At 55.6% G+C, this 24,400-nt stretch overlaps 1 protein-coding gene across 2 annotated transcripts in view; it reads left to right on the forward strand.

Annotated features, from left to right (window-relative positions):
* RBM19 (RNA binding motif protein 19) overlaps positions 1 to 24,400 on the forward strand; it is a 136,549-nt gene that overhangs the window by 18,786 nt on the left and 93,363 nt on the right. For both annotated transcript variants that reach the window (XM_025889717.2, XM_025889718.2), the window contains exons 9-19: positions 1,865 to 1,936; positions 2,559 to 2,762; positions 4,017 to 4,147; positions 4,942 to 5,063; positions 5,490 to 5,586; positions 7,142 to 7,252; positions 8,795 to 8,995; positions 10,439 to 10,568; positions 17,462 to 17,610; positions 19,675 to 19,735; positions 21,748 to 21,827. In XM_025889717.2, coding sequence (XP_025745502.1) covers positions 1,865 to 1,936; positions 2,559 to 2,762; positions 4,017 to 4,147; positions 4,942 to 5,063; positions 5,490 to 5,586; positions 7,142 to 7,252; positions 8,795 to 8,995; positions 10,439 to 10,568; positions 17,462 to 17,610; positions 19,675 to 19,735; positions 21,748 to 21,827 — 1,358 coding nt within the window. The remainder of the gene's footprint in view (positions 1 to 1,864; positions 1,937 to 2,558; positions 2,763 to 4,016; positions 4,148 to 4,941; positions 5,064 to 5,489; positions 5,587 to 7,141; positions 7,253 to 8,794; positions 8,996 to 10,438; positions 10,569 to 17,461; positions 17,611 to 19,674; positions 19,736 to 21,747; positions 21,828 to 24,400) is intronic.

A 24,400-nucleotide genomic window follows, 5' to 3' on the forward strand; every position in this document is an offset into this window, starting at 1 on the left:
TTTAAACACATGTCCCTGGTCCTGGGGCTTTGCTCGGCCAAGTCCACGAGCAGCTCTGCTGACGGGCAGCACTCTGAGTTGCCGAGGATGTGTGGTGTTGCCCTGGCGCTGCCCTCTCCCCCGCCTTCCCCGCTCTGGGTGGCCACCCCCTCCCCAGGCTTCAGAGGAGTGGGGAACATGCTGGTAGGAAGGGTCTGAGCGTGGAGAGCTGGAAGCCTGCCTGTGCCTACTTGCTGGCCAGGTGCGGAGGCTGCAGGACTCAGAGCAGCAGAATCGGTGCCCCTTGGAGAGCCATCCTGAGGGCCTCCGGCTGGGGCAGGCCAGGCAGCACTGGGCAGGCGGGGTGTCCTTGGCAAGAAGACTCCCTCATGGGCAGAGGGGTTGGGAACCGGGGGGGGGCGGGGGGGGGGCTGGCTGTCTGGGGAAGAAAGGGCTCCTGCTTTAAGGGTGGTCTTGTCGCCTTTGAGTGTCAGCATTTCCTCCCCAGCTCTCTGAGCACGAAGGCCTGCTTACCAGGCAGCTCCATTTGGCCAGCCAGCTTTGCCTCCTTGCACACTTACCAAGTGCAGTAAAGGAGGGGGTGACAAGCGCCTGTCCGGGCTCAGATCCCAGCTCAGCTGCTTACAGGCCCTGTGACCCTGGATGAGAGACTTAGCCTCTCTCTCCTCACCTGTGCAGTGGGGCGGTCCTAGCTCGTGATGTTGTGAGGATTCGGTGAGTTAACACACACGGCATTTAAACTATGCTGAATGTCTATTGCACACTCCCTGAGAGCTGCTATTAATAGTGGTGGAGGGGGCACCCCTGCTTTGATGGCACTTTGGAGACCACAGGGTGAGCAGGGGTTGGCCAGAGGGAGCAGGAAAGAGCATATCGGAGCTGTCAGGGCTGAGAGAAAAGCGTACTGGGGGCCCGGGAGCTGGAGGGAACTGGCGTATGAGAATAACGCTTTTGAGGAGAGACAGAATGTCCCCTCGGAAGAGCTGGTGAGGAGGCCGGGGAGCTCACAAATGACCATGGACTCCAGGCTGGGTGCAAGAGCGCAGCAGGGGCTAAAGCATGGGGAGGCCACAAATGGATATAGAACAGTCCCTGGCTGGTGACAGAAGGGTCCTGGGGCTGGGCCCACGAAGTACAGGTGGGCTGGGTGGGGCGTTTGCAGTCATTCAAGGAAGGATCGGCAGTGGGCTGGACTGGGGTGTGGCAGAGGGGGGAGGAAGGGGTTGGAGGACGTTTATGGAGATAGATGAGGTGCCTGCCTTTGGGAACAGAGAGGAAGGAGGAATCCTAGGAGGGAACAAAGAGCCTTGTGATAGAGCCCCAGACCTGTGGGCTTCGGACCAGGTTACAGCACTGCTACCTCTTAAGCTGTGATGCTCTGCTGTTCATGGGGTTGAGGCCCTGTGAGGTGGAGGATGTGAGCCCTCCCGTGCTCCAGGAAACAGTCCTGCATGCTTGTTTGTGTGCACGGGGCAAGCGACAGAGTCCTTGTGGAGGTAGCCACTCAGGTGCTGAGCTGGTCACACTTCCACCTCGGCACGTCTCCTCCAGCGGAGGCTACGGAGCGGGCCCTGGTTCGGGTGGGGTGAGGCTGGAAGGGAGCTGAAGACCTCCTGTGATCCTGCCTCCTGTGGTCCGGCACCTTCGTCTGGAAACCGGCCCGCGGGGTCTCAGCACTGCCTGCAAGGAGAGGTTTGGCCGGGGGTTTGGGGAGAGTCTGCTTGTATTTTGCAGACTTGGCAAACATAGGGGTTTTCCCTCACTTTCTGCTCAGATTCCCCCAAACAGCCAGCACAGTGTGGGTGTTCCTCTGTGAGTCCCACCCGTGTCTGCAAAGTCTCCCTTTGTCGCTGTCCTTTCTCAGGGTACATCTTTGTGGACTTCAGCAGCGAAGAGGAAGTCAAGCAAGCTCTGAAATGCAACAGGGAGTACATGGGTAAGGAGCCAGCCTCTGCCTGGTTGCTGGGCTTCGTTTGCTCATTCGTTTACTCCATACGTTTTGATGGAGGGTCTGCTGTGTGCCCAACACTGGTCTAGTCACTGTGCATACAGCAGGGAGCAGAATAGACCAAAACCTCTGCCCTCCTGGAGGTAAGAGTAAGCTGACATAGAGCAGGAAGAGACAGTCATCAGATGGGCCGGGATTGGAGCAGGTGCATTTTAAAACAGGATTGCATTCACTTGGGCCTCACTGAGAAGGTGACACTGGAGCAAAACCCGGGGATGGGGCAAACTCTGGATTTGTGGGATGGTGCAGAGGCTGTTCATCAACAGTACGAGGCCAGTCCTCCAGGGTTTTCTGTCCTCTGACACCTTTGCCCAGGCAGAACCAGGGAGTGTGCCCTGGTAGAGGATGCAGCACGGTGGCCTGGGGTGACCAGGCAGGCTGCCCCCCAGCCCCCCACCGCCAGGGTTGAAGCCGGATGTGCAGGATGAGTGAGGTCTGGGGAGAGGGCCCTTCTGGTTCAGGCCCAGCCCTGGCTCAGACCGCCACCCCGGGAGGAGTCGCAGGCTAGTTCCAGGCTTGCCCCAGAGCCCTGACTCCTCTCCTCCTGCAGGTGGGCGCTACATTGAGGTATTCAGGGAAAAAAACATCCCTACGGCCAAGGGGCCCCTGAAGAGTAGTGCCAAGCCCTGGCAAGGCCGGACCCTCGGGGAGAATGAAGAGGAGGAGGACGTGGCCGACTCCGGGAGGCTCTTCATACGAAACCTGCCCTACACCAGCACCGAGGAGGACCTGGAGCAGCTCTTCTCCAAGTTTGGTAGGGGCACCGCCTCCCACTGCCTCATAGCACGTGGTGCGCGAGCAGACGGCCTGGGTTTGAGCGCGGCCCACCTCCTGTCAGCTCCTGACCACGGGCAAATGGCTTCCCGCTCTTGTCTCTGTTCTGTCATCCATAGATGGGGCTGATGACCCCTGAGCTGCTGCGAGCGCTCACACGTCATGGACATAGGGTTAGCAGGGCTCCCAGCAAAAGGTCGTGTCACAGGCGTCGTGTGCTGTCTGAACCCATTGTCTCCTTGCTCTCACTGTCTGAACTCAGAACCGTCGAGATTTGGAAACATTCTGCTGAGCTAGCCCTTGCTGTCCGAACTCTTGCTGCTGAGAGTGTGAAGTCCAGTCACTGGGGGCAGGAGCGCGACAGGGCTCCTCAGTCTGAGCTCCACTGTCTGAGGCCTTGCTCTCCAAACTGAGCGTCCCAAGTTGATGTGATAGGGTCACGTTTGTCATGGTCACTGTTTCTGCTGCTATTTCTCAGGCGAGAACAGGAAGGCCTGAGGTTCCACTTGGCATGCAGGGCTGTGTGTTCATAAGGGCGTGGCTGTTGAAGGGAAGGAAGTTAGGGTTTGAGATGGAGGGTGAGGTCTGGATGCTTTGGGATCCCTCACTGCTGTTTGGAGGCCACCTGCAGGTCGTGCGGGCAGGGAGGCCCTGGGTGGGACTCTGCCAGCAGGCGCCTTTGTTTGACCTCCCAGCCCGCGGCCTCTGGTTTGCACAGCAGGGCCAGGCTGCCCAGGCTGGGGGATGAGCCGCGGCCTCCCAAGTTTCCGTGGGGGAAGACAAAGACCGAGGGGGGGTGTGGGCACCCCCTGGTGTTGAGAGCAGAAGCCGCTTCAGAAGGGCTGTACTTGGACCCAGCACACCCCTCCGGGGGGGCACTAACTTTGGAGCGGGCGTGGTTCAGTACACTATGCACGTATTGACGCATTTATGGGCCGGCTGACAGCTGCCCTGTGAGCTTGGCATTCTTAGGATGCCACTTTACAGATGAGAGACTGAGACACGTGGAGGCTAGTCGTTTGCCCCTGGCCACACACGTGGTAGGTGTTGGAGGCAGGATCCAGGCCAGGCTCGTGTACTTCTAGGGTAGACACATAAAGGATTGTGAAAGGCCACTCTTGACCTCTGAGGTGGTCTCACGGCAACCACGGCTGTGGCCCACCCAGAAGAGCTGGGTGCCCAGCACTCAGGCCCATCCCCAGCCCCCAGGATGCTGACACCTGTCCTTCCTCAGGTCCTCTGTCTGAGCTTCATTACCCGATTGACAGCCTGACCAAGAAACCCAAGGGCTTTGCCTTCGTCACCTTCATGTTCCCTGAGCACGCCGTGAGGGCCTACGCAGAAGTGGACGGGCAGGTGTTCCAGGTGACTGCTCCGGGCTGGCGGGTGGCGGCTGGGCTCAGGTGATGGGGAAAGGATGTGTGGGCCCACACGCACGAGCACCCACATTTCTTAAGAAAACGCAGATGGTGTGCGAAGCCTCTGCCTCACAAGAGCCTGTAGAGGGGAGCTCCCCCGGGGCAGGGCCCTTCAGCACCTAGGACAGCACCGGGCACACCCTGGAGGCTCGAAAACTATTTGACAAATGAACACATATGCTCTGTGTCCCCAGAAATACTGTTTGGGAGAGAAATAAAGAAGGAGAGTTTGGACTGGTCATGTTAAGTGGGCACAATAGGTTGTAAAAAACTCTTCTTCTTTTCCAGTGTTACCGAGCAGTGTGCTTTGCCTGCCTGCTCAAGCCCAGGCCACCTCGAGCTCCCTTTCTCCTTTTTCTCCCCACTCATTTGTTCATTCATGATTTGTTGATCTCCAGGGACCCCCCCCCCCCAGCCAGACCGGCTCCCACCCGCATTGAGCCCTCACTTCAGTGTGCCGGGACAGGACGGGGCCTGGGCTTGAGGGGGTGGGGGCTGCTGCAGGGGTTTTATAAAATGCTCAGTTTCTGTCGTGAGGCTGTGTCAAAAGTCCCCCACCAGCGTAGGAACCCTGATTCGTGTGGCCAGGCCCCCATTCTGGTGTGAGGGTGGCCATGTGTCCTGACTAGGGTTATCAGCACTGGGTCCAGCCTACCAGTGGAGGGGCTAATGTCCTGGGGCAGGATGTGGACCCACCTATCCCCTTCCTCTCTCTACCCTCTTCTCGTCATCCCCTTCCAGGGCAGAATGCTCCACGTGTTACCATCCACCATCAAGAAGGAAGCCAGCGAGGATGCGGACACCCCAGGATCATCGTCCTATAAGAAGAAGAAAGAATCTAAAGACAAAGCCAACAGCTCCAGGTCCTTACCCGCTACCAGCCTCTAGGCCCTGCTCCTTCAGCCTCCTACATGCTCTGGCTCCTTGGGATGGGTTCAGCCTCTCATCTGTGACCTTCCTGAGCCCCACTTTCATCATCTGCTTAATGGGGGAATCACAGTGGTGCCTTACTTTCTTGGTGTTATAAGAGTTAAATGAACTGATATAAGCAAAGTGCTTAGTCCCTGGCACAAAGTAAGTGCATGTCAAATGTTGGGGATCATATCGTCATTGCTCACATCTCCAGGCCCTGGGTTCTTGGCCCACACCAGGTAAGTTGGCAGGAGGAGGAGGCTTTGGGGGCTTAGAAGGGCAGGTGATGAGCTTACTTCTTAGAGTTTTTGCATCTGAGAAGATACTCCGCTCGTTCAGCCTTGGTCTGACTTCTCTGTTCTGCCTCTGCCTCTCAGCTCTCACAACTGGAACACGCTGTTCATGGGCCCAAACGCCGTGGCGGATGCCATTGCACAAAAGTACAGCACCACCAAGAGTCAAGTGTTTGACCACGTGAGTGGGCGTCCCGTCTGACATGCCCGGCTCTGGGCCGATCACAACGGGAGAAAGAGCAGGGGAGGGGCCGTTGTTCTGGGGTCATCTACAAGCCCTGGCCTCAGGCTGAAGTTGTAGGCATCCTTGGGGCCTTCTCTGGAAGTATCCTCTCCACGCTCCAGGCCTGCTTCTCCCGGGCTTATGTGGAGCCAAGCCAGAGAGACTCAGCTGTGCGGTGCTCCTCACCACAGCCCGATGAGCTAGGTGCTCCTGTTGTCCCACTTTCCAGATGAAGAAACTGAGGCCTAGGGACACAAAGCAACCTTCCCAGGGTGACACACCTGGAAAAGGCAAAGATGGGATGACAGGTCTGTCTGACTCTGGTGCCCGTGCTCTGAACCCCATCACACACCTCTCCAAGGGTTGTCACACGCATTCCCTCGGCTGGGGTGGCCCCAGTCTTCGAGACGAGGAAAGGGGAGTCATCGGTCCCTGCCCCTCTTCCCATAGAAGTCAAACTGGATTCCTGCTGACTTTTCCCATCCATCTCTCCAGCCCCCTCAGATCACACACCTTCCTTAAAATGCACATGTCTCTACTTAAACCATGGCTGAGTCCATCTCTGGCAAGATGTTGGAGTATGTTTTCCAGCTAGTCAGAAAGGATATCCATGGTTTTGCCCCATAAACCGTAGACCCATTGTCATTTCCTCCTGCCCAGCACTCAAAGTCAGCACTGCCCATTGGAACTAGAATGTCTGCCCCATGTGTAGTGGCAGACATCAGAGTGGCCATGTTTCTTAAAAAGCAAAAAGAAACAGGTAAGATTCGTTTTCAAAATCTGTTTTACTTAATTCAGTATAGCCAAAGCATGACCAAGATACCGTTTTAATGTAATACACAGTATGAAAGATGACAAGTTAACTTTGCCTTCTGTTTTCTCGCGAAGTATTCGAAATCCAGTGCGTGTTCTATACTCCTAGCACTCCTAGCCACGTTTCACATGTTCAGTGCCCGGATGTGGCTCATGGCCACCATGTCGGGCAGCTCAGCTCCAGGCCTTAGCCGGTTAGGAAGCATGCAGTCAGTTCAGATCCCACAGGCACTCGACACAGAAAGTCTTGCTCTTCTAGAACCTTACAGAGAAGGAAGACGCACATAAGCAGGTGCAGTGTACGTGTTATAGCTAGGAAGGTTAAGCTGAGTAGGGGAGAGGGTGTGAGAGTGAGGGTCACCAGTCAGCAGGGTGACATCTAAGCAGAAACGGAATGGAAGGAGGCATCAGGGGGTAAGCACCATGCAGGCGGAGGTCAGCAAGTGCAGAGGCCCGAGGTGGGGATGAGGTTGGCCTGCTCGGCTGGAATGGAGGGTGGGGAGTGAAGCTGGAGAGGTAGGCATGGGGTTCTGGATTTACTGTGTGAGACATGGAAGCCCGAATCACGAAATTACTGTGGGTCCGTGAGGGGCACTGGCGGCCCTGTCCAGCTGTCTCCTCAGGCTGTTGGGAGGTGGAACGACGGACCTGTCACCAGCCCACCAGCCGACAGGGCCTCTTCCCTTCCCGCCTCCCACAGGAGACCAAGGGCAGCGTGGCTGTGCGCGTGGCCCTGGGGGAGACCCAGCTCGTCCAGGAAGTGCGGCGCTTCCTCCTCGACAACGGGGTCAGTCTGGACTCCTTCAGCCAGGTGGGTACCGGCTCAGCGAGCCACCAGTGGCTGGAGAGCAGAGGGTGGGGTTTCAGATCCGGGACGTGCTGGCGGGTTTGAGGATCCGGCCTTTCAAGGATGATGATTATTAAACTCTTAAGTTGTCTCTAACGAAGAAAATATCACCTGGGCTCAGACAAGGGGCCCATCTGACTCCGATGGTATCTCTTGGGGGCTGTGTGCTTGCCCACACAGAAGAGAGGGGCCCCACCCAGTACCTTAGTAGGAGCACCTGTTGTCTGACTGGGAGTATAGACCTTCCTTGGACCAGGTAGGATAGAGGCCAGGACTCCTGCATGCTCATTCTCCACCAGGTAGGAGTTTAGACCACCTCCCATCCTCCCCTCCCTTTCACAGGCTAGGAAACTGAGGCCCAGAGAAGGGTTGGGGTGGTGACTTAGAGGTCAAACACCGAGCCTGTGGCAGGAGCCTGGACTAAATCTCGACTTCTGACTCCCAAATAGCCCTCTTGGCTGTTCAGGCCAACCTCCAGGGCGAGTGGAATGGAAAGGGCGGGTGGATGCGTGAAGTACAGATGCTGACAGCTAACACTTAACCGGGACTCACCAAAGTGTTCCCCTAAATTTGTGTTTTATTATTCATTTCCCTCATGTGACAACCCGGGAAAGCAGCCCTGCTGTGTTCACTTCGTGGTTCATAGAGCCTAAGTCACATGCTCCAGGTCACACAGCTGGTCGTGGATCGGAACGCCCCAGAGCCCACGCCCCTAACTGTTGTCCTCTGCGGCCTCAGTGGCACCTGAAGCCCACTGGGGGCCAGCCCTTCCCACCTGCAGATGCCTTCCACCTCACCCACCTCACTCAGTCCTCACAGCAACAGTGAGGCCTAGAGGATGGGTGTTACTGCCCGTTTTGCTGGCAAGAAAACTGAGGCCAGAGGGAAAGCAACTGACCCAAGGTTTCAGGTTAGATTCGTAGCCAAGCTGAGACTCCTGCTCAGATACCCCATATGCCTGGAGTTTGGCCATTATATCTTGGCTCTTCGGTGCCCCCGCTACATGGTTTTTCAATAAACTGATCGCTGACATTTACAGAGTGCATATACTGTGTGCACTTGGCTCGTGTTAACGCACGTAATTAAATCCTTCCCTGAGGTGCTCCTGTGAAATAGGCACCATGTCCTGGCGTTAGGTGAGGGGCTGAGGCCGAGTTAAGTACGTCTCTCAGGGCCATGCATCTGCTGTCTTGTTGGACACTCTGGAAGGCCCAGCAAGGGCTGCGGGTGGACACTGGCAGGATCTGCCATGGCTCAGAAGTGGAGGGGCTGACATGTGACCCGGGCTCTAGAGCTGGGGCCCTCACCTCTGCCCACTCGGAGGAGCCGCCTCTCTCCCTAGAGCGCCACGCCCAAGGCAGGGGTTTCAGGGGCCCGCTCCCCAAGCGCCTGGTACTTGAGGTCCCGAAGGGCTGCCTGGTGCAGAGACAGCTGCAGATCGGAGTTGGGGTCGGGCCGGGGATCCTCCCTCCCGTTGCCCCACGTGTGTTGATTCCCTCCCTGCAGGCGGCGGCCGAGCGAAGCAAGACCGTGATCCTGGTGAAGAACCTCCCGGCGGGCACCCTGGCGGCGGAGCTGCAGGAGACCTTCGGCCGCTTCGGCAGCCTGGGCCGCGTGCTGTTGCCGGAGGGCGGCATCACCGCCATCGTGGAGTTCGTGGAGGCCCTGGAGGCCCGCAAGGCCTTCAGACATCTGGCCTACTCCAAGGTAGGGCTGCCAGGGCCTGCTCAGCAGAGGGCCGAGGGGGCCGACGGACCGGCAGGCTGCCTTAGCGCAGACCTGGCCAGTGCGGCACTGTCTGCAAACCAGCCTCCTCCGACATGATCTACGACCCCACCCCTGAGAGCACCTCCTCGGGATGGGAGCATGTGAGAGAGTCGCTCTAGAGTTCCCCCAGAGAGCATGCCCTGGCTCCGTGCTGCACTCTGGCTTTCCTTGGCTCTCCACTCCTATGTGAATCAGAGCCACCATTCTGGGCGCTTGTGGTATCTTGTTTCCAGTAAGTTGAAAGTCACTTCTATAAGAAGGCGGTCTCCTGTTTCTCAATAAAGAGAGAAAGAAGTCACGTGTATACACGTCTAGAGTAGTACGTTAGTTTCTTGTGATGGCCACAGGGGCTTAAAACAGCAGAGCTGTATTGTCTCACAGCTCTGGAGTCCCGAAGTCTGAAATCCAGCTGTCACGGGGCCCTGCCCACTCTCCAGGCTCTCAGAGACCCTTCCCTGCCTCTGCCAGCTTCTGGTGGCACCACGTGTCCCTTGACTCGTGGCCACGTCTGTCCGGTCTCTGCCTCTGTCTTCACGTGGCCTTCTTCCTCCATCCCCAGATCTAACTCTGCCTTTCTCATGTGCAGACACTTGTCATGGGATTTAGGGCCCACCCAGATAACCCAGATGCTCTCATCTCAAGATCCTTCACTTGATGATAGTTGCAAAGATCTTTTTTCCAAATAAGTCCCATCCACAGGTTTCCGGGGTTTTGGGATGTGGACATATCTTTATGGGGGGGAGCACCGTTCACCCACAATGAGTAGCTTCTCTTTATCAGGCACTTTAGCCCTCTGCAGACTATTTATCAGTGTCAGGTTTATCCTTGTTGTAAAAAGAAAGAATCTGCATGCACATGCATTGCCTGGGGGTGCGGGGGAGCAGAATGTGTGTTTCTGACGGCCCTGCCACACTTCTCCCACAGAGCTGCATTTCATCAGTGATCCCGCCTCCCCGTCCTACCCCCATCACTGATCCCGCCTCCCTCTCCTACCCCCATCACTGATCCCGCCTCCCCGTCCTACCCCCATCACTGATCCCGCCTCCCCGTCCTACCCCCATCACTGATCCCGCCTCCCCGTCCTACCCCCGTCACTGATCCCGCCTCCCTCTCCTACCCCCTGCATTCCCTCATCACAGAAAACCCAAGAAGACCCCAATGTGTCCAGTGACAACAGATGTTCAGGCCTGTCGCCTGAGCCCCAAGCTACAGCAAAGGGAGGTGGGAGGCTGTGGTGTTCTCAGGGATCAGGCAGCACAGAAGGTTCCAGGCTGTGCTTCTCCTTTTGGCTCCGTTTCCCCGGGTGAGTTGCCCATACTTGCTGAGCCTCAGGCTCTTCATCTGCAGAAGGAACTGAGCCCCTGCCCTGCCCTGTCTCTGCAGTTTCACCACGCCCCCCTGTACCTGGAGTGGGCTCCAGTGGGCATCTTCTCCAGCTCAGCCCCGCAGATGAAGGAACCCCGAGATCCCCCAGCAGGACCTGCAGAAGAGGACAGGGCGGAAGAAGAAACCTGTAAGAGCTGAGATCAGGGTGTCCCAGGGCAGGGGGCAAGTGGAGGAGGGCGGGTGGGAGGGCTGGGCGCAACGCTCAAGTCTGTAAGATACTTGGTTTCAAGTTATTTATTTGTCCTGGAGACCGGCGGAGCTCAGGTTCTCGGATTTTACAGGCATGTAAGATGTCCTTAAGATCAGAGCATAGAAATTTTAGGTGCAACATAAAGTAGCCAGCTTTTCCGTTTGCCAATTAAAGGTTGAAAAAGACCCCTGGAATCTACCACTAAGGATTTAGAACCGAGCAGGTGAGAACCTTCTTGTTTTATACACCTGCCAGCATGCCTGACCAGTGAGGGCCTGCAGTGAGAAGTCTCTCCTCCGTCCTTGGAGTGGCATAGCACAAGGGCAGGGTGGGGATGCCGGGGCAGGGTCAGGGGTGGCTCACCCCCCGCTAATGCTTCACACTTGGGGGCGGAAGGGGCGCCATTGGTGCGGGGGGAGCACCGTCCCCCCCCCACCTTGCCAGGATGGTCGTGCAAATAGCAAAGCATTTTGCGCCCCCACCCTCTCTGCCCACTGAATGTCCAGAGCGTTCGGTGCTCATGACGACCTGAAACACTGTCCGTGTTCCCTCCGTGTTCCCCAGATGTCCCCTAGGGGGCGAGAAGCGCTCAGGGTGGGGACCACGACACATCCTAGAATCAAAGACCTTCAGAAAAGTTTTGAAAAGGGCTGGCGGTCCTGTTATCCAGATGTTAGGACCTTGCTCATTAGCAGTATCCCCCGCTTTCCTACTCACCTCCCCCCATAGGGTTACCCAGTGTATTAAAATAAGAATTGAGAAAATAAATCTCCCATCTACCATCTCCGTCGTTCCCAGAAAGGGTGACTCAGAGCAAAAACGGGGCGAGCAGAATTCTCAGATTAAAGAACAGGCCTTTAATTGAATAGACCTCGCTGTCCATAAACCTCCTAGGGCTGTCTGCATTTGCCACGTTGTCGTGAGTCCGTAAAACCTTCAGGACCAGCCCAGTCGGCACCAGGCACTCGGGAGCCCCTGGTCTGGTATCTTTGTTCCAATCAAGAAGGGCAGTTCTTTGCTCTCTGCATCTCGAGGCTCCAGGAGCCTCCCTCGTTCTCAGACTTACTGATTACTGGTATGAACCTTCACTGGCACCTGTTCTTGAGTTAGTTTTGTCCACAGATTGGATTAGGGTTCCCTTCAAAACCCGCTTTTGCCACCATAGGAAGACTTCTCTTGACACAGTCCTGTGACTTTCTTAACGAGCCATCACCCCAAAATCATCAGCCACCTTAGCGTTCACTTCATTTGATCATCCTGAACTTGAATAATATTTTTGGCCAAAGCAAGTCCTCCTTTTAGGCACACACACTTGCCAGGAGTGAGGGCCCATTTCCTACCTGCTTTGGCGGGACCACTAAGCCTGATGCCATGTGGCCACACTCGTTTGCACATGTCCTGGTGTGGCCCCTTGCCCTGGCCTTCTAAAACACTTGTCAGAGTTTGTATTCTATATATTCATTTGTTTTTCTTGCTCAATATCCGTCTCTGGCCGACGGGAGAACCACGAGGGCAAGGAGCAGCTGCCTTGCTCACTGCTGGGTGCCCTGTCCCCCACGAAGCCCCAGGCATAGGCTGGCTCCATGAATATGTGTGGACGGAGTAAACGGATGCAGGAAGAAGGGTTTCTGCCCCCCTCTCTGTGCCTGGAAGCCTGGGTTATCCTGGTCTCTGTGCCAAGTCTCAGGCACACAGTAGGAGTTTGGTGATGGAGGGTTTGTCCTCCAGCGGTCGTCCTGCGTCGGAGCAGAGTGGAGAGGGTGCCAGCACCGATTCCAGGGACAGTCCCAGCTCCTGCTGGGTGTACCGATTGATGCCCACCCCACGAGCTACCCTTTGCTTTGTTCTAACCCTTTCCCACTTCCTGGAATCGTGGACAGGCTCACTTCCTTGGTGTCTGACTTCCCTGTTAGAAAGTCCGTGCCACAAGGCAGGTGTTTTGTCCACTTGCTCCCTGCTGAACCTCAGCACCTGGAAGGAGGGCGGTGCCAGGTGCTGAGCGAACCCCGGGGCGCTTACGCTGTGCTAGGCCCTGCACTGAGCACTTCCCGTTCCTCGGCGCACCGCTCAGAGCTCCTGGGGAAATCACTGTCCTCCCTCTCCCCTCCTGGCCCTGTGGCCGGGCGAGCCACCCTCCTTCTCTGAGGCTCGGTTTCAGCGTCCGTGAAATGGGCGTGATGACCATGCTGACCCCTCAGGGCGGAGGTGAGAGTATGGCGAGGCACTGCGGGGAAAGCAGCAATATTCTGCCCCTCCGGTACAAGCCGGAGCGGATGGCTCATCATTCAGCCGTGAGCACCAGCTTCCGCTGAGCTGGGGTGACCCCAGTGGGTGCCACGCAGACCCTCTTCCCCAGAAGAGGCCTGGTGGGGGCCAGCTGAGATGTCCCACTAGGAGCAGGGGCAGGCCTTGCAGACAGAAACATTCTGGAGCTCACGGAGAGGAGGCTTGGCAGAGACCCCGTCCCCAAGTCTGCCCTGCCCCACTGAGCCCTGCGTCCTGGGGCCTGGGCTGCCCTGTTGAGAGCCTCCCAGACAGACTTCCCCTGACAGGCCCTGCCTCTCGGGGCTGACGACACTCACACAAAGGAGGCCGCGGAGCCCGGCCGAGGGGCCTGGCTGCATGCCTGATTTCAGACGGGGCGCTATGCGTGTCTGGACTGATTTCAAGCCCTGCTGAGGTCCGCATCACCAGGTGCATTCCTACAGAGCTCCCCTCCTGGGCTCCTTTTTGCCCTTTCTGTTCCTTTTTCTTACACGAATCGCATACGTAGCCCCCTCCCCAGCCTCCTGTGCCATTCCTTTTCACGTGCTCCTCCCACATGCCTGGGCCCCCACCTCATTCCCAAAGCTTCCCCCATCCCCATCGCACTCAGCCAGCCCCCAAGCCCTAGATTTTCTCAGCCCCTGAAAGAGGGGAGCGGGGAGGGGAGTGGATGGGCTTTTATTTTCCCAGCCCCCCCTCCTTCCTTTCTGGAAAGCTCCCCGTTCCCTGTACCAGTCTCGAGGGAGGGGGACAGTGTGTTTTATCTCCCCACAACCAAGACCCTCACCTCCAGATAAAGGGCTCAGAGTCGGGGGAGGTCCTGAAAAGCTGCTTGCAACTGATAACAGTCTCTGCTGTCAGCCTTCAGCGCCCAGAGCTGGGAAGGTGGAGGGGGGGAGCCGTGGTAAATTCTGCGGCCTGATTATAATAAAGCCCCATGTGGTGATGCGTGACCGGGTTTTATTGTGCCAGCTACAGATGGAAGCACATTCTCCCCTGCCTGCCCCAGCCCCCTCCGGCCCACCTGACTTTGAAATCCTTCCCCCCGCTCGCACTCCCACCCTCTGGCCCAGCCCCGCTTGCCTTCCTTACTTCTTCCCTCTTTCTCTGGTTCCTGGTGATTTTGTTGGCAAACATCTGTTTGAGTCTCACAGTATCTCATTTTTCTTTCTCGTCTTTGTCTCCCCACTCGGGCCAGGAGCAGAAGTGCTTTTAAAAATGACCTTTGGCTTTGCAGCCGTGGCACTTGGCCTCCACGTCACACCTCTCTGGACAGGGACGCAAGTGTGTGGGCTGCAGCAGTGCCTGGCCTGGCCACTCGGGGAGCAGAAGCCCTTCCCAGGGGTGTGGCTGGCAGGGACACGGTCCCCCGGGCTCTGAGGTGTGGCCCACACTGCTCCTGAGTGGCATCACCGGGACTCTGACCCAGATCACCCCTTCCTAAGGCCTGTGTGCTTTTCACAGCTCTGTGCTGCTCCTGGCTGCTCTGTGGGCCCCTTTTCAGTTTTTCCAGGCCCCCCATATTCAGCAGATCTCAAGACCAGCCGCCTTGTCTTATTCATTCTCCCAGCATCCCAGGGGCAGTTACAGGTGCAGGCAGGTGGTTGCTGGGGACACAGAGGTTTAGAGAAACCACAGACATCTCTGTGCTGTTGGAGGATGGCCAGACCACATTTAATCATGTCTTTTATTTCAAGCTGGATCTCCCTCCCGGATGTTGGGGGTCAGGGCTGTTGGCCGACTGATTAACTGTTGGAGGAGCTAGTGGGCCAGGCCAGCCGCACACCTGGGGCGGCCTTAGGTCCTGGCCACCCTCACAGTCCCCTTGTTGTTCCCGGGCAGGGGCCAAGGGCAGCTCACTCACCATGGAAAAGATCAGTCTTCTGTTCCTGGGGTGCCGACCCTAACTGTTAGCTCAGCTCTCGCTAAACCTAAACATCCCGTCTCTAGGGCAGGTGCCTCTAACCTTTCACACAGCTCTTCGAAGCCAGGCAGGGAAGCAGGATGGAGCTGGGCTCCCCTGAGCTGCTGTCCCGGGGAGGCTTGGAACCCCTGAGACACCGGGAACTGGCTGAATTCTGGGCGTTTGGGAGGGCTGGTGGTCTTTGCTGGCGGTCTGTGCACAGGCTGGGTGTGGGCAGCAGTACACAAAGGCCGATGAGCTGGTTGGTGTATTGGTTGACCACTGCCTGGTACAGACGCCTCGGGCCATTGAGTTAGTTGCCAATTTTTAAAAACCACGGGTTTTTCTGTCAAAAGATGGATTTTCAGCTTCTTTTGGAAGACCACGTGAGACCACCCTGAGTTGACCTCCCATGGCAGCAGTTGGCTGGTATCAAGCAGGGGCTGCCCCTTAAGCTAACCACAAGCCTTCTTGGTCACCATCATCCCCACTTCTGTCTTCTCTTTCAAAAGAATTTCTTTGGTCTTCCACGAACCTCTCTCCCAACCTGAAGATCCCTCAGATTTAGGGTTCAGAGGCAGCAGCAACCTCCAGCTTTGGTCACGGGCCGCCCACTTTTTGTGATGTGGCTCCCGTGGTCATTAATGAGACAGTCCACCTGAGGCATCGAGCCCAGTGCCTGGAGCATGGGGCCAGGGTGGGGAGCTGTCTAATCAGCCGTCCTTCCCCCTCTGCTTTCATCTCCAGGATGGCAAATGCAAGGAGAGCCAGTGGGGTGGAAATGTCATTCCCAGCTGAAGGTCATGGTTTTCAGCTCGATTGAAGCTCTCATTCAGACCCCGAAGTCTTAGCTACTTTGCATAGCTTCGCCTCCCCATCATTAGCAATACTTTGTCCACCCTGCTTTGCTTTGAGCGTTGAGTACAAATAGCCACACCACGGAGTCCCTGGTTGGGTAAATTGTGTTAGTGTCTTGGGTGGGGGAGGAGCCTTTGTGTTGATTTCTTCTTTTTTGTCCTGGAGTGAGGGTCTGGGTTCTGGGTTCACCTCCGGGGGAGCAGGAGGGAAGGCTGTCTCTTCAACTGATGTGAGGCAGACAACTTTATCACGGCCGCCCGTGGCCATCGGGGCTTGAAAGGGTTGTTTTATGACAAATCGGTTGAAGCTTAATTAGGCCTCGCAAGCATTCAGCTTGCCTCACGAGGGGCCGGGGAGGCAGACAGGCAGTGTGGGTACTTGGCGTGAGAGTGGGGGGGGGCGGATTTGAACCCCAAGAAGCTTGAAGTGTTTGAGTGCAGGTGTGGGGGAGGAGAGGGCTGTATCTGTCATCCGGGAGCCGGTGCCTGGGGCCTGTGCCAGACAGGGCAGGCCAGGTTTGGATCTGTGTGGGGGGACGGGCCCCCTGCTCAGAACCACACAGGTGTGAGGGTGCTGTCTCGTGACCGCTTTAAGGAACCTCCGAGGTGGGCTTCGGTTTCCGCAGGGCGTGGGAGGAACCTCAGAAGCTTGTCTGCGGAGGTGGGATGTGACCCCGGGCCCTGACCGGGTGACATGGGGAAATCAGGGAGGTTGAACTGTGCACATTTCCTCATAGCAGGACTTCTAAGAGGTCACAGTGCTGATCTCGTTCTTCTGAGCCTTCTGTCACCCCCAGGTGACGTCCACACGCATCACCACGGCCGACCCTGACCCTCAGCCTGCTGATGCGTGGCCTCCTATTTGCTCTTCCCCCTTCCTGAAATGCTGTTCCTCCCGAGCAGGTGGGACAAGAGGGCTGGGGTCACGAACCCTGTTCTCCAGACGCACCCAGGAGCACCTTCTGCGCCCCCTTCCAGCTTCGCTCCCTGCATATGTCCCTCAGGAACTGTGTGCAGGGAATGTGATTGGCCTTATGCTGTTTATTGGTTCAGATCTTAATTTTTCTCGTAACTTTTATACCATAAGCATCATTCTTTGTCCTCACACATCCTTTTGGAAATATTTTTAATGAACACCTATCATCCCAACCTTGGGTGGCCCTGTAACATTCCTAGTGTCCTACTTATGAGTATTTAGTGGTTTGTTTGTTTGTTTTCAGTTTTTGTCATGTGCAGCTCTGAATTTATGTTGTCAGGCATAGATAAGGCACACTCTTACGTGTGTGGCTCTCCAAAGTTATGTATATTGGGGATTCTAATTGAACGTGACATCCCTGAGGTTCATGAGATATTTAGAGGGTTCTAAGTTTTGCTGCCATTCTGTAATTTTTCAAAAGTTTTGAGTCGCATTTTAGTTTGAAATTTCGCTCTCTATATCGCTTTTGTGGAAGAGTAACCCGTTACTTAAGTTTGTGGTTCAGTAAAACAGTTCACACGGTAATTTATATCAAGGTTCACATTGGTGTGGGTTAGTCCAAGGCTCGGACTTCTGGTCTGGGTTTCATATTCCTTCAAAAGAGAGGCCAGAGGCAGGACAGCCTCGCCCCCCTCCCCGGTCTCCACCCCCCAGACTCCCCCAAAGAGTGGCTAGAACCCCGCATCAGCTGGGAATCCGTGCCCCTTCCCGACGCCGCCCGCACAGAGGCGGAACCCCTCTGGTCTAGCAGGTTCTGTGCTATAGGCCCTGGAGCTCAGACCTTTTGTGGATTTGCCATCTAATGGATTTGTGTTTGGGGGGGACGCAGTGCCAGACAACGAGACTCCAGGAGGTGAAAAGCCAACAGAGGGAGGAGCTGCGGACTCTCCAGAGGAAGAGGAGGAGGAGAGCCTCCCCGGGTGTACTCTGTTTATTAAAAACCTCAGCTTCAGCACGACGGAGGAGACCCTGAAGGGAGTGAGTGATGGTTGAGAATGGGGAAGGGGATCGTGGGGCGGGGAAGCCCGTCTGCTGACGCGCTGCCTCGTTTATTTGGCCTGTAAATCTGGTTTGCGCTGATATGGGGCTTCACAGCCAGCCACCGGCCCCTCCACGTCCCTGCTGGGCTGTCCCGTAGGCACCTCCCCCAGGGACTTGAGTCATGGGCAGACCCGCCTGGGGGCTGGGAGGGGCACCCACAGACATGGAAGGGGACGTGTCAGGGCAGCTAGGGAGGCGTGTGCAGTGTGAAAGCTGTCGTCTTGTGTGTGTTAGTGTTGCCCATTCAGAAAACAAAGCCACCCCCCACCTCTGCACCCCGCCGATTGTTTCTGTGGTGTTAACTACCCAAAAGCAAATGTTAGCACCACCTCCTGGCCTGATGGGAGCAGGCAGAAGACCCAGGAATGAGTGCGGGGCAGCCCTGCCTGAAATCCCTGGACGGGATGTGGGTTTTGCATTCTTGGGGGGTGGGGTGGAGGGTACAAAGATGGGCATCTCCAAGTAGGTGTTTGGGAAATGTCAAGTGGGTCCTAGCCCGAGTGGGGTTGGGGGGCCTTGTGAAGGAGTTGGCCAGAGATAGGGAAATGGAGCCTCCGGTTCCAAAGGATTATTAGGGTCTGCAAGCTCCCCTGCTGGGCTGAGACCTGCTATGGGGAGACTCCTCATTTCTATGAACTGGGTTTGACACATTTTTTTTTTTTAATGCATAAATCACTGATCATTAGCAGGCTGACAGCCCTGGATTGGTTCTGAAAAAAAATAAGATGGCCATAAGGATTGAACTCACTGACTTCTAAAAACTCTTTTGAGTTCCAAAATCCCACAAATGGACTCAAGAAGGGGGATGGGGTCCACTGAGTCCCAGAGGCAGATGGCGGTGGGTGGGTGGAAGGGAGGCCAGCCTGCATCCGGAGGGAGAGATTGAGGTGTCTCCTCGGGGAGGTAAGAGGTCAGAGCATGCACTGGGAGGCCGTCTGGCTAAGTCTATGATGTGCCCGTCCTCTTGCCGGTTGGGAGAGTGGCCATGGCAGAGCGGCATGTCGGCCAAAGCAGCAGCATCTTCAGGGCAGAGTTTCACCGTATGGAGCAACTGGAAACCCACCCTGGGACTTCTCGTTGGCTGCTTCCTGAATCCATTTTGGTTCGGGCTGGGTTTGCTTTTGTAAAGAGGCAGGCCCCCAGTAGTGCCGGATTGCTTCAGAGAGCTGAAGGCAGCGTGTAGCGTGTGTTCATTCCTGCTGTGCCGGCTCTCCCGGGTCTGATACAGGAACATCATCAGGAATCGTTGCTTCCTGGAAGATGCACCCAAGCTTCAGACTCGGGAGCTGGGAGTCACCGCTGGGGTGATGTTCAGGTTCCACACGCATAGCTGTGAGGCCTGAGCTTCAGGGGGTCAGGTCACTGTCCCAGGGCCACAAGCCCCTTGGAGGCTCTGCAGGGAACGGCGTCCAGCCCTCGTGTTGCCCCAAGTTAGGGGTCACACTGCCTGGACTTGGATCCCGGCCTCACTCTTGGCTAATAGTGCAACCCTGGGCGAGTCCTTTATCCTGTCTATGCCACAGTCTCCTCCTCTGTACAGTGGGGATGTTAGGAGAATCTTCCTGTGGAGTGGTTTTTTTTAAGATTTTATTTATTTATTTATTTGAAAGAGTGAGTGAGAGAGAGAGAAGCAGGGAGGGGGAGAGGGGGAAGCAGACTCCCCACTAAGCAGGGAGCCCAACGTGGGGCTTGATCCAGGGACTCTGGGATCATGACCTTAGCTGAAGGCAGATGCTTAACCGACTGAGCCACCCAGGCGCCCCTGTTGGAGTGGTTTTAAAGATCTGATTAGGACGGGTGCGCCTTGGATTAAGAGAGTCCATAAGTGTCCGCACCTTATGCGTGATCTGGGTACTAGCTGTGCTGTTAGTCCTGCCCTCTTGGGGCCCATGGCTGTGTACATAGCCTCTGTCTTTTGAGATGTGCCTGCACTAGTTGCAGGATTAGCCTGAAAATCCTTGACATTCCTTTGTGCTGATACACCTTGACATTCCTTTCCAGGTGTTTTCCAAAGTGGGGACAGTGAAGAGCTGCTCTATTTCCAAGAAGAAGAACAAAGCAGGTATTCCCTACAAAACCACCGTCAGAAAGGATGATTCCAGAAGAACCTGTGGCTTTTGGGGGGGGGGGTGGCGAGGGTAACTCTCGCTTGCTCATTTGGAAGGTCCTCACATTCTCACATGGCCCACCTAAAACAGTCCCTCTTTGTCTGTCCCTGGAGACTCCCAGTGTTCCGTGGATGCAGCCGTGCACATCAGGGTCTTCTGAATTTAGACTCTTTGCCTTGGGCCTTGGACTGTCCCCTGGTCTCAGTGCATTTGATGGTCCACCGGTGTTGACACTGTACTGTAGCAGAAGCTTCTCCCTCCTCCCAGCACCTCTGGGCTCTGGAAATGTCCTAAAGAAGAGCAGGGAGAGACTGATCTTGGGCCTTCCCACTTCCCTTCCAAGAGAAGCAACCCAGACGTAGAACCTCTGGAACGATCCACTGAGCCATTATCTGGGAGCTACAGAGCTGGTTTGGGATATAAGAAAGGCAGCTAAGTACCAAGTGAGCAATATGAAGGCTCAGTTGCAGGGGCTTCAGGAAAGGAGGTGACCCCTGATGTCCAGGCGGCGAGTCAGGCTGGTAGAGGGGCCACCAGCTCTGCCTGGGGCTGCCCCTGTGGGTTGTAGGGTCGCTGCGTCCCTCTCCGCCATCAGATGCTGTGGAGCCTACCTTTTGGCCCTCAGGAGCACCTCTCAGCGTACTTTAGAAAGAGTTACCTGATCTTTCAGTGCTTTCCAATATCTGCTGAAGAAACCAGTGTTCACGGTTGTCACAGGGTGGTGCCACCTGGCAGCCAGTAGATCTGTCTGAGGCTCCCTTCTGTGGCCCACAGAGCCACATGTGGATAATTTCGAGGACTTTCTTACAGCGTCGGGGCCTCATTTGATAGCACGGAGTTGTGAATGGAAATGCAAGCAAGCGGTCCACGCAGTAGGGGCTCGGGTCTCATGAACAATACAGTAGAGGCGAAGATGGGACCAGTGAGCAAGTTGAAGGTGGTGAATCTCTATCCTCATTTGGACCCATCACACTTGAGCGAGCCCTCTGAGTTCAACTGTGAAAAAACGAAAGAATAAAATTAATACATCTGCGTAACATGCAGGGGTTGGGGGGAAGGAGGCACACGTCACATTCTGTGCCATAGGGCAAGGTGTAATTAGACAAGTGCCCCATAAAATACCAGCTGCCCCTCCCCCAATTTTATATATGTAGGTAAAGCACATAGATCTCAAGTCGGGAAGCAAGTGTTTCCGATAAACTTTTGTGATCTCCCTTGTTCTCTGAACCGTTGCTACTCACTGCCTTAGAAGTAGGGGACCAGAGAGGTTTGCATAATGCAGCCGCCCTCCCCGTCTGAACTTGGTATCTGAAACCCAGGAGCAGCTGTAATCGGAGGGTCAGAAATACCTGTAAAGGGGAGGGGGGTGGGGGGATGGGTTAGCCGGGTAATGGATATGAAGGAGGGCACGTACTGCATGGAACACTGGGTGTTATACGAAAACAATGAATCATGGAACACTCCATCAAAAGCTAATGATATATGGTGACTAACATTAACATAATAAGATAAAAAAAAAAAAGAAATACCTGTAAAGGGGAAGTCTTTGGTGCCTCTTGCTTTTCACGCACATACTCATCTTCTGCGTTGTGTGTGGAAGCGGGGGGACGGCCTCGGTAGATGTTGAGCTGCTTGTCATAGTGATGGTCATCCCTGGTCGTTCCTTCTCCCTCCCAAAGGCGGAATTCTATTACGAAGTTAATTATCATGTCAGTCATCTGTTAATTAATAGTCAACTGGGCCTCAGGTGACGGCTATATAACTTTGTTGGCTGGTTCTTCAGGATGACTGGTAATACATGGCGAGCCAGGAGCAGAAATCTTTTTGGGAACGAAGGAGGGGGATGAGGAAGAGAGAAAAGAGTAGACGTCCAGGGGCCCCCTGGAGCCCTTGCACTTGGGCTCGTGCTTTCTTCACTTTCTTGTCCACCCAGCTCACCCCTGTGATTTCTGCCTCTCTCCTGCAGGAGCGATGCTCTCCATGGGATTTGGATTCGTGGAATACAGGAAGCCAGAGCAAGCCAAGAAGGCTCTCAAGCAGCTCCAGGTAAGGTGGGGATTTCAGCCGAGGTCCTCAGAGGCACTTGGGTAGGTAGTGGGGGTGGGGAGAGGGGTTCCCACCTGTCAGTGCTGCTGAAATTGAGTGGGAATGCGGGTAAGTCCACATTTTTCTGGGCCCCTCGCTTCCTCCAGTCCTCCAGAAAAATGAAGACCCCCTCCTCAGCACTCTGTCGTCACTGTAGTGTGTTCATTAATCCACAGCTCTGTGCCAGGTCTGGGGGAGATGGCAGAGCAGACCTCTGAATAAATACACAGAACCAGGTCACGAGCTCTTGGATGGAAATGAAGCAGGCACTTTGATGGGCAGGGAGGGCTACTTTACGATGTGTGGTCAGGGGAGACCTCTCTTGAGGTGACAGTTGAGCTAATACCTAATGACAAGAAGGAGTCAACTACATAAAGATCTGGGGGGAAAGCAGTCTGGGGTGGGGGGGAACAGCATGTGCAAAGGGCCTGAGGCAGGGACTCTAAGGTAGGAGTGAGCTTAGTCTGTTTGAGAGATACAAAGAGGCCAGTGTGGCAGAGGAGGTGTGAGGTGGGTGGTGCCTGGACCTGGATCTTGCAGGCCTTTTAATGCCCTTGGAATCCAGTTGTAAGGCAGTGAGATTCAATCAGAGGGCTTCGAGCACACCAGGGAAGGGACTCTTATGCTTCCGGACAGCCTCTCCAGCTGCTGTGCAGAGAGTGGATCATAGGGGAGCAGATGGGAGACCATTGAGTCATCCAGGGAGGAAAGGGTGTTGGCCTAGACGGGGGTGGAGGCAGTGGGGACAAGGGAGCTGAACTCCCAAGGTGTTTGGACAGAGACCTCGCATCCTTTTCAGAGAAAAGAATAACAGTGCCTTCCTGCTGGGTCCGACGTGCAGAGTCAGACCAGGGTCCTCGGGAGCAGGAGGGGAGCTGAACTGCGGCCCCAGGGAGCAGGACAGTCTGGGATTTGTGCCTCCTCAAAATGAGACAGGCCTCTGCTCGGAACAGTGTCCTCAACATTCTTCCCTGATGCCCCCCATCCCCAAGGCCTTTGGTGGCAGGGGACAAGGAGCGGTGCCCCCCCCACACACACCTTTCTTTCTGCAAGACCTCCTTGCTCCCACTGTCCTTTGCCTTTCCCTTGTTCTGCAGCCAGAGCGCTCATGATCGTGCCTCTAGATCAGGCTTCTAGACCCAAGTCCATAGAAGGGCTTCAAGGGGTCCAGGGACCCTTTTAAGCCATTTTCAGAATGTCACGTGACCATGTGCACTGTACAAAGGAGGACATGGCCTGCCTGGCATGAAGCTAGGCAGTGGGAAGATAAAATAGAGTTAAATCCGGCCCAGTTTACAAGCCAAGGCGTGGCCAGCGGCACACCATTCCCTGGCTCTTGTTCTCCCTCTGAGAGGTGCACCTGGGCCAGACCCAGCTAGGCGGTTCTCAGTGTGGAAAGGACATGCATACAGGGCCCCTTCCCAGTCCCAGCAGAGCTTCCCATGCAGGGGAAAGGCCCCAGGGCTATCGGAAATGCAGCAGGGCATTTAGCCGCTGATACAATTGTTTTTGTAGAATTTTGATGACCTTGGCTAGAGGCCACTTCACGAAGGGCTGAGTTGCTTTTGGGTAGGATGTTGGGGAGGTGAGCCCTCTGGGGCCTCTGCTCTCTTTGAAAGGCTCTCTTGCTCTCCACCAGGGCTCGCAGACTCAGATGCCCGCAGGGGCCGGGACTGGGGGGGGGGGGGGGGGGGGGGGGCGGGTGGGGGCCGGGCCCCATCCCCGTCCAAAGGGGCAGCGACTTCTTGGCTTCAGCCGGTTACTGCCTCGTGGGGAGGCAGGTCGCAACCATACCAGGTCGCTGGGCTTTGATTTGTTTGTTGTTTTTTTAAAGAGACACCGGAAGTCCAGCTTTGTTACCAGATGCCATGTGGGCCCATCACTGGGCTTGAGCTCTGCACATTCAGTGCTCCGTTCTCTGCCACATAATGCAGGATTCTATAAAACCACCCCGCACTGGTCCAGCATTACCTCCCCGTGTGCACACATATGTGCACATTGCCACAAAGAATTGTTTACACGAAACTACGCGTGGTATATTTTATAGGAGATTTAAGGGCTTTTCGAGGGTAATTTTGTTAATACGCCAGTTTTGCCTTAAGGGACCCACGTGAGAACCTAGCTTTCCTTGCAACTCCTCTGTGGTTTAGAAATTATTTTTTTAAGCATGCAATCTAACCTGAACTCCCACTCTGCAAGCCAGACTGAAGGGGCTTCCTTTGCCTGCAGATGCTTATAAATGATGGAAAATTCTGTGTCCCTCCAGTGACATAAAGGTCAAGGCCCACGCATGGCTCGAGAGGACATTGGAAGGCTGGGTCTCTGTGACCACCAGCTGCTGCCTGGGCTCAGCATGAGCCATTTCCAGGAGAAGCTGTTCTCTGTCCTTGATTCCAGCTGGCCCCTCTGCCTGGAAACGTCCTCCCTCTGAAATTTCCTTTCCCCTTGGCGGAAGCCCTCTCTGGTGAAGGGCAGGGGTGTGGGTGAGTATTTTTGGGAGGACAGAATGACAAGCTGTGTTGTCTTCTCTCTTA

The sequence above is a fragment of the Callorhinus ursinus genome, unplaced genomic scaffold (assembly GCF_003265705.2).
Source record: "Callorhinus ursinus isolate GAN/ISIS: 27379988/994484 unplaced genomic scaffold, GSC_fseal_2.0 scaffold41, whole genome shotgun sequence".
In the NCBI taxonomy this organism is placed as follows: Eukaryota; Metazoa; Chordata; class Mammalia; order Carnivora; family Otariidae; genus Callorhinus; species Callorhinus ursinus.